Genomic DNA, 9,367 nt, shown 5'->3' with positions numbered 1-9,367 from the left:
CTCTTTTTGTCTATTTCTTTATCTCTTTTTGTTTATTTCTTTATCTCTTTTTGTTTATTTTATTAATCTTTTCTTTGCTTCTTTTTGTCTCTTTCTGTTTCTTTTTATTTCCTTTTTTCTCTTTTTCGTCTTTTCCGTTTTTCTCCTTTTGACTCATTTCCCATTTCTTTTCAAAGGCAGCAGCAGCAGCAGCAAAGGCAGCAGCAGCAGCAGCAAAGGCAGCAGCAGCAGCAGCAAAGGCAGCAGCAGCAGCAGCAAAGGCAGCAGCAGCAGCTGCTGCTGCCCCTGCTGCAGCAAAGGCAGCAGCAGCCGCTTCTGCTGCTTCAACAAAGCTAGCAGCAGCAAAAGTAGCTTCAGCAGTAGCAGCCGCAGCCGCAGATGGAGCAGCAGCAGCAGCAGCTGCTGCTGCTGCCGCTGCTGCAGCAACTGCAGCAACTGCAGCAACTGCAGCAACTGCAGCAACTGCAGCAACTTTGCTTCTTTTTTTTTCTGATTTTCTTTTAAATGAATTAAATGGAATTCTTTTAAATTCAGGTGTACGTGCACCTCGCAAGTGTCTCCTTTTCTTTTTTTATTTGGAGAGAAATAAAAAGAAATAAAAAAAAATAAAATAAATCAAAAAAAGATGAAAAAGATAAAACAAATAATAAAAGAATAAAGAAATAAAAAAGGTAAAATATATTTAAAAGATAAATAAAAGATAAAACAGACAATAAAAGAATAAATAATAAAAGATAAAATGAATACTAAAAGGTAAAAGAATAAAAAGAGATAAAATAAATAAACAAAATAAGAAATTAAAAGACAAAAAAATAAATAAATAAAACAAAATGGGGGACTTATACACAAATATGCATTTTAGTCTTTTTGCAAAACTTGAAATCTAAAATGAATTCTAATTTAATTTAATTTAATTTAATTTAATTTAATTTAATTTAATTTAATTTGATTTAATTTAATCTAAAGTTGAATTTAAAATCACTCAAACTTCAAATAGTCTCTTTTGATTTAAAGAGACTTTTGTTTTTTTTTAAAAATGAAAAGATGGCGGAAGAGGCAGCTGCTGCTGCATGCAGCGCGCTCGAAGCCCTGCTGCTGCAGCAGCTGCTGCAGCTGCTGCAGCAGCGGGGGCTCTGCCTGTGCTGCTGCTGCTGCTGCTTCCGCGGGGTCCCTGAGGAAGATGGGAGCAGCAACTTCCACCTGCTGCAGCAGCGGGTGCTGCAGCAGCAGCTGCAGCAGCAGCTGCAGCACGCGGGGGTCTGCGCGGGCCTCTGCATGCACGCAGCAGCTGCCGCCCTGCTCCCCCAGCAGCAGCAGCTGCAGCAGCTGCAGCGGGGGCCTTGCTGCTGCTGGCAGCGCCACTGCAGCAGCAACAAACTGCAGGCAGCTCCGCAGCTGCTGCTGCGTCTTCGGGGCTGCATGCACTGCCAGCCCCACACACTTCGCCCGCAGTTTGCTGCTGCAGCAAACTTGCTGCAGCAGCAAACTGTCGCACTGCAGCAAAGCAGCACCAGCTGGCTGCCGCCAGGGGCCCCCCTGCAGCCCGTGGTGCCCCAAGACAAACGCATGCAGCTGCTGCAGCAGCGGCAGCACGCACAGCTGCAGCAGCGAGCCCATGCACATGCTGCTGCTGCTGCTGCTGCTGCTGCCGCTGCTGCTGTTGCTGCTGCTGCTGCTGCTGTTGCTGCTGCTGCTTTTCCCACCGGGTTTGTCTGTTGCTGCTGCTGCAGCGAAGGCAGCAGCGGGTGAGCCCCCGCTGCGCCTGGCTAAGCAGCAGCCAACGGGGCAGCAGCAGCAGCAGCAGCAGCAGCAGCAGCAGTGCTGCTCCGCCTTGTCTGTGCTGCACCGCTGAGCAGCAGCAGGAAGCCCAGTGACCCATATGCTGGTCACTCTGGTGCTTCCAAACCCCTTCTCCTTGGCAGCAGACGCAACCTGCTGCTGCTGCAGCTGCTGCTGCTGCTGCTGCTGCTGCTGCTGCAGCTGCTGCTGCTGCTGCTGCTGCTGCAGCTGCTGCTGCTGCTGCTGTTGCTGCTGCTGTTGCTGCTGTTGCTGCTGCTGCAGATACTGTGTGTGGCGCAGCCCCGTGAGGGGCGCGCTAACCTGCCTTAAGTCCAGCGCAATGCTGCGGGCATTGACAGCAGCAAGACACATCTCTGCTGCTGCTGCTGCTGTTGCTGCTGCTGCTGCTGTTTCTGTTGCTGCTGCTGCTGTCTCTGAGCTGGCGGGGAACTCAACTCCCCGTGAGACCTGCTGCGGCTGCACCTGCTGTTGCTGCGGTTGTTGCCGTTGCTGCTGCTGCTGCTGCTGCTGCTGCTGCTGCTGCTGCGCTGTGCAGCGCAGCAGCAAACGTGGCTGCTGCTCCCCGCCAGCAACGCTGGGGTATGTAGGAATGGTCCTGATGTTTGGGGGTGGCGGCAGCAGCCGGCGCTGTTCTGCTGCTGCTGCTGCTGCTGCTGCTGCGCTGCTGCTGAAGACAAGGTCCAGGTGCGTGGCCTGCTGCAGCAGCTGCAGCAGCAACTTGTCCTTTGCTGCAGCAGGTGCTGCTTCGGCCTGCAGGAACTGACACCTCACGCTGCAGCAGCTACTTGAGCTGTCTGTACACCCCAGACTCTCCAAAGAACGCCACATTGCCAAAGACGAAATCCGCCGAAGTCCCCCCACAACAAAAATGCTGCTGCTGCTCCAGGGGCCCCCCAGGGGGCCCCCAGCAGCAGCAGCGGGGGGCCTCTGCAGCAGCTGCTGCCCCAGCACCTCTGCTAGGTTCAGAAACACGCCTTCGCACACCCGCAGCGTGCGCTGCTGCTGCTGCTGCTGCTGCACTTGCTGCTGCTGCTGCTGCACTAGCTGCTGCTGCTGCTGCTGCTGCTGCTGCTGCTGCTGCTCGGGGGAGAAAAGGGCCCTCCAGAAGCAGCGGGGAGGCGGCAGCGCCATCTCCAAGTGGAGGTGCTGCAGCTGCTGCATCTGCTGCACAAGAGAAAGGAGATCTGCTGCTGCTGCTGCAGGCCCGTAGGGCGGCGGCAGCGTGTGCTGCTGAATGCATGCGCATGCAACAGTGAAGCTGCTGCAGCAGGGGAAGCAGCAGCAGCGCAGCAGCCGCAGCCACAGGAAGGACTGGCAGCCCTGCAGCTGCAGCGACTCCAGCTGGCTGAAGCAGACACCGGAGAGAGCAGCAGCAGCAGCAGACACTGCTGCTGCTTGCTGCTGCAGCACGCAGCCTCCCTGCTGCGCCCCCTCCGCGCCCGCCTCAGCCCCCTCCTGCTGCTGCTGCTGCTGCTGCTGCTGCTGCTGCTGCTGCTGCTGCTGCTGCTGCTGCTGCTTGTGGGCAAAGGGGCCCTCGGGAGGCAGCTGCTGCCAGTCACTGGGCCCCAAGACAAAGCCCTGGGAGCAGCAATCTTTAGAAGCAATTAAAAGCTGCTTCAGGCTGCTGCTCTGCTGCCGCAGCAGCAGCAGCAGCTGCAGCGGCGGGAAATGCCCCAACACTCTGCTGCTCAAAGACAGCGAAGATACCCGCCCAGGGAACTCAGACATCAACAAAGGGACCACTGAGCTGCTGCTGCTGCTGCTGCTGCTGCTGCTGTTGCTGCTGCTGCTGCTGCTGCTGCTGCTGCTGTTGCTGCTGCTGCTGTTGCTGCTGCTGTTGCTGTTGCTGTTGCTGCTGCTGCCGGTGTTGGGTCCGCTGCTGCTACTGCTGCTGCTAGCATTGACGCTGCTGCCGCTGCTGCAGCTGCTGCTGCTGCTGCTGCTGAATCCCGTGTTGCTGTTGCTGCTGCTGCTGCTGCTGCTGCTGCTGCTGCAGCTGTCTGCTGCTGCTGCTGCTGGCGGGCTGCTGTCGTCCTGCAGCCAGCGCCTTCCCGAGTGAAGCCTCGCGCTGCAGCCGCGCAGCAGCAGCTCCCCCTGCAGCAGCAAACGCCAGAGAGGAGCAGCAGCAGCAGCAACTCGCGGCAGCTCGTCCACAGTGAAGTGTTTAAACAGCAGCAGCAGCAGAGGCTTTGGCAGCAGCAGCAGCTTGCACGGGGCGACGGAGGGGGCCCAGCAAGTTGCTTCGTCCGTTGCTGCAGCAGCAGCAGCTGCTGCTGGCACAAGCAAGAACATGAGAGCAGCTGGCGCTCCGTTTCCCGCTAGGGGCGTCAGCGGTGAGAGGCAGCAGCCGCTTGCTGCTGCCGCTGCTGCTGCTGCTGCTGCTGCTGCTGTTGCTGCTGCTGCTGCTGCTGCTGCTGCTGTTGCTGCTGCTGCTGCTGCATTTGCAGCAGCAGCTGCTGCTGCTGCTGTAGGCTGCTGCTGCTTGCGAAGGCCTGCAGAGGCCGCAGCAGCAGCAGCAGCACTGAGCCCGCCCCAGCCCCCTGCATGCGGGTTTTGCTGCTGCCATGGGGCAGCACTTTGGCAACTGGGCTAAAGCCTAAGGGCCCTAGGCCCCAAACCCTAAACCCTAAACCCTAAACCCTAAACCCTAAACCCTAAACCCTTGAGCCCAAACCCTCGCTCCCGGAAAACGCGAGTGAGGAGTGGCATAGGACTGACGGGCAGAGACTCAATTGAGTAAAAACTGGACCCGACGAGGGTTTAGGGTTTGGAGTTAGGGTTTTGGCGTTTAGGGTTTAGGGTTTAGGGTTTAGGGTTTAGGCCTCGGCTTTCGGGTCATATATTGGCCTTGAGGCTGCAGTCACGCCTGGGGAAAAGGGAAAAAGCCCGTGGGAGGCCTCCCGGGTTTAGGGTTTAGGGTTTAGGGTTTAGGGTTTGGGAGGAATGGGTGTGTCCGTGTTGAGGGTTTAGGGTTTAGGGTTTGGAGCGGGTCATTGGGGCTGTAGGGGAAATGGAAAAGGAGGAAAAAGAAAGATGAGACAGAGTCACTTGAGGCCTGGGAGGCCCTGGGGGGCCCCTGGGGGCCCCTGAGCCCCGCAAGAAGTGAAAAGAAGTCCTTTTTGGATTTAAATGGATTAAAAAGTCCTTAAAGAAGTCTGGAGGGGTAAAACCAAAGAAAGTCTTCTCGCGGGTTCGCGGGGTGTCGAGACGGCGGGCCGCGGCGGCGCGGACTGGCTGCTGCGCCGGCTGCTGCTGCAGCAAATGAACTTTTTGGAAGAAACTAAAAGGAAATAAATAAATTAAATGACAAAACAAAGTTTGAAGAGCCTTCTCCGAGCTCTGCCGAGCTGTCGATACACCCCAGCCGCGCCGCCGCGATGCGCTCGCGCCCGCGCCGCCGTCTCGACGCCGGCGGCGCGATTTGGGGCTTTTCTTTAGCCTCTAATCAAATTTAAAAGCTTAAATGAGTTTATAATGGCTAATTAAGTTTATTTCGAGCTTTGTTTGGCTGCAAAGGCTTCGAAAATGCCCCAAAAGGGACCCGCGGCCGCGCCGTGCTCGAGGCCGCGCGGCTGCCAGGCGCCGAGTGTCCGTACACCGCAGCGCCCGCGCCTCTCCGCAGTTTTTCTTCTTTTTTGGACTTTTTCAGATAAATAAATCCAAAAAAAGACAAATAAGAGACTCTGAGGGGCCCAGGATGGCTCTGGCGAGCTGCAGCGAGCAAAATAAGTCCTTAACTGCTTTATTTGGCCCTAAACCAGCGCCCACAGCCATTCCCAGCCAACTCTGCACACATTTCAGCCCCTGGGGCCCCACAGCCAATTCAGCTGCTGCTGCTTTCTACTGCATGCGTTTTTGGGGCTGTTTTGCTTCTCTGGAGCCCCACACTGCAGCAGCAGCAGCAGCAGCAGCAACAGCAGCAGCAACGCAGCTGCTAAGTAGGCGCTGCGCTAGCTGCAGCTAGCTGCGGCTAGCTGTGGCTAGCTGTGGCTAGCTGTGGCTAGCTGTGGCTGGCTGCAGCTAGCTGCGGGTCTGGCCGCAGCTACTTGTGGCTAAATGCAGCTAGCTGCGGCTGGCCGTGGCTAGCTGTGGCTAGCCGTGGCTAGCTGTGGCTAGCTGCAGCTAGCCACAGCTAGCTACAGCTAGCTGCAGCCAGGTGTAGCTAGCTGTAGCCAGATGTAGCTAGCTGCAGCTAACTACTACAGCTAGCTGTAGCCAAATGCAGCTAGCGGCAGCTAATTACTATAGCCAACTGCAGCTAGCCACAGCTAGCTGCAGAAGCCAGCAGCTAGCCACAGCTAGCCACAGCTAGCCACAGCTAGCCACAGCTTGCTGCAGATAGCCACAGATAGCCACAGATAGCTACAGCTAGCTGCAGCTAGCTGCTGCAGCTCACTTGGCAGGTATCTCCCGCTACTTGTTTATTTATTATGATTGATTATTTCTTTTTTGCATTTATTATTATTTTATTATTACTTTTATTTATTTGCTTCGCCTTTTGGCGCTGCTGCTGCTGCTGCTGCTGCTGCCGCTGCTGCTGCTGAGAAAAGAGGGCCAGCTGTGTCTCTTCGGTGACAGGCAGTAGCTTGAAGGGCGAAATGTTGCACAGCGAAGTCAACAAACTGTTCACCAACGCGGGGGTGTTTCCCGCGCCCTGCATAAACCCTAAACCCTAAACCCTAAACCCTAAACCCTAAACCCTAAACCCTAAACCCTAAACCCTAAACCCCCCTAAACCCTAAACCCTAAACCCTAAACCCTAAACCCTAAAACCCTAAACCCTAAACCCTAAACCCTAAAGAAGGGCGAAATGTTGCACAGCGAAGTCAACAAACTGTTCACCAACGCGGGGGTGTTTCCCGCGCCCTGCATAAACCCTAAACCCTAAACCCTAAACCCTAAACCCTAAACCCTAAACCCTAAACCCTAAACCCTAAACCCCCCTAAACCCTAAACCCTAAACCCTAAACCCTAAACCCTAAAACCCTAAACCCTAAACCCTAAACCCTAAATAATCCAACCCTAAACCCTAAACCCTAAACCCTAAACCCTAAACCCTAAACCCTAAACCCTAAACCCTAAACTCTACATTTTAAACCCTAGTTTGGGCTCTGTCGCGGACGCGAGCTAGGCGCTACACTCTGCAAACCCTAGACGCCTCTAGGGTTTAGGGTTTAGGGTTTAGGGTTTAGCGTCTAGGGGCTGCATTCAGCAAACCCTAGATGCCTCTAGGGTTTAGGGTTTAGGGTTTAGGGTTTTCTCAACCCCACGCAGCTGCTGGGCCAGCAGCAGAGACAGAACCCAAAGGAGACAAAAGGAGACAGCAGCAAACAGACATCCGCCGCTCCAGCTAGCCACAGCTAGCCACAGCTAGCCACAGCTAGCTACAGCTAGCTACAGCTAGCTACAGCTAGCTACAGCTAGCCACAGCTAGCCACAGCTAGCTACAGATAGCCACAGCTAGCCACAGCTAGCTAGAGATGGCCACAGCTAGCCACAGCTAGCTGCAGCTAGCTCTGGCTAGCTGTAGCTAGCTACAGCTAGGCAGACAGACAAAAGGAGACAGTGGCGAAACAGCATTGTGGAATCATTTTCTTTCTGTCTTTTTCAGTTTTTTGTCTTTTTTTACTCCTTTTTAATCTTTTTTAATCCTTTTTTAATCTATTTTCTCCTTTTTTTCCCTCCTTTCCAATTTAAATCTCCTTTTGCTTCCTCCAGCTTTCTTTCTGTCTCCTTAAAGTCCCTTTTGTCTCTTTTTTATTTTTATTTTCTTTTTTTTATTTTCTTTTTTTGTTTTAACTCCAAGAAGACAAGTCGAGGCCCCTGCGGGCCACTTTGGGCCTTTTGGGGGCCAACGCGTAAAGAGCTGCTTCGCCCATAAGGTCTTGCGGGCGAGGGGGCACTCCTTTTGCTGCTGCTGCTGCTGCTGCTGCTGCTGCTGCTGCTGCTGCTGCTGCTGCAGGTCCAGCAGCAGGCAGGTACTTCCCCACTTTCCGCGAATGCCGCTCCGGGTGATTCGCCGAAAAGTCCAAAGCGTCTCTGTTGTTAAACCACGGACGAGCCTGCGCCTGCAGCAGCAGCAGCAGCAGCACAGGCAGCAGCAGCAGCAGCAGCAGCAGAAGCAGCAGCAGCAGCAGCAGCAGCAACAGCAAAAGGGAGATTTGGAAACACTTGGAGGCACTTTGGAGGCATTTTGGGCGCATTTTGGATCAAATTAAAGGGCAATTAAAAGCAAACTAAAGAACAATTAAAAACAAATTAAAAAGCAATTAAAAGTCAATTAAAAAGAATTAAAAAAGAATTAAAAAAGAATTAGAAAAGAATTAAAAAGGAATAAAAAGGAATAAAAAGACACTTAGAAAAAAGCAAAAAGAACGAAAACGGGAAAAGAAGACCCCGCGCGTGGGGTGTACGTACACCGCAGCTCACCTTGGCCTCCTCGGCCTCTTTGTTGAGTTTTTCATTTTTTTCTTTTTCGAGTTTTAATTTTGCTTCTTCAAATCCATTTTTGAAAATGTGCATTTTCTGAATGACTAAAGGCCGCTGGGGACGATCCCGGGAGTCCACTGGGATCGTCTCCCACGCCCGCAGCACCTCCAGGCCCCCCACCACTGCGCCCAGCAGCAGCAGCAGCAGCAGCAGCAGCAGCAGCAGCAGCAGCAGCAGCAGATGCAGATGCAGACGCGCCGAGACAGCAGCAGCCGAGATGCAGCAGCAGCGGCAGATGCGCAGCAGCAGCCACACAGATACACCACAGCAGCAGCAGAGCTACAACAGCAGCAGCAGCAGCAGCAGCAGCAGCAGCTCCATCACAGCAGCAGCAGCAGCAGCAGCAGCAGCAGCAGGAGGCCGTACCCCTTCCGAAGATGGTGTGTTTGCCGTCGAGGTGTTTGCAGGACTTGAAGGTGATGTAGAATTCGGAGAGGTTTTTTTTTCTGCTGCTGCTGCTGCTGCTGCTGCTGCTGCTGCTGCTGGCCATTCCCAAGACCCCAATGCCCTCGTGGCTGAGCTGCCCCAGCAGTTCGTCCTCAAAAGGCTCTCCGTCCTCGAAGCCGCTGCGGCTCACCATCGGCTGCCGCTGCTGCTGCTGCTGCTGCTGCTGCTGCTGCTGCTGCTGCTGCTGCTGCTGCTGCTGCTGCTGCTGCTGCTGCTGCAGGCGGAGTTCCGCGCGGCCCCCCTGCAGCAGGAAGTTGGGAATGAGTCTGTGGAAAGGAATGTTCTCGAAGTAGCTGCTGCTGCAGAGCCGCAGGAAGCTGTCTGCTGCTCGGGGCGCGAGGTGGCTGTACACCTCAAGGTTCAACGCCCCACAGTTTGTCTCCATTCGAACATAACTTTTTATTTTTTGCTGCTGGCAGCAAAAGTAGATTGGCAGCATTAGTTCGCGCTGCGTCAGGTGTCTGTACACCTGGACAGTCCGCCCCACAACTGCGGTCGAGGTGAAGCCGGCGGCTACGCGGTGGTCCGTGTACAGGTGGTGCCGCTGCGCTGCTGCTGCTGCTGCTGCTGCTGCGCTGCTGCTGCTGCTGCTGCTGCTGCTGCTGCTGCTGGGGGTGGGGGGGGGCGGGGA

General features: G+C 54.5%; 1 protein-coding gene across 1 annotated transcript; it reads right to left on the bottom strand.

The window, feature by feature from the left end:
• Positions 1 to 1,008: 1,008 nt before the first annotated feature.
• On the bottom strand, positions 1,009 to 9,366 carry ENH_00077680 (peptidyl-prolyl cis-trans isomerase, putative; the record flags this gene model as incomplete). Its single annotated transcript, XM_013577698.1, has 6 exons — positions 1,009 to 4,292; positions 6,277 to 6,454; positions 6,595 to 6,666; positions 7,635 to 7,868; positions 8,230 to 8,411; positions 8,656 to 9,366. Coding segments are annotated over 6 exons (4,661 nt in total), but the record flags the coding sequence as incomplete, so codon positions are not given.
• Between the last annotated feature and the right edge of the window lies 1 nt (position 9,367).

The sequence above is a fragment of the Eimeria necatrix genome, genomic scaffold (genome assembly GCF_000499385.1).
Source record: "Eimeria necatrix Houghton genomic scaffold, Enh_scaff812, whole genome shotgun sequence".
Classification (NCBI taxonomy): domain Eukaryota; phylum Apicomplexa; class Conoidasida; order Eucoccidiorida; family Eimeriidae; genus Eimeria; species Eimeria necatrix.
This window is presented reverse-complemented; position numbering and strand designations above follow the sequence as displayed.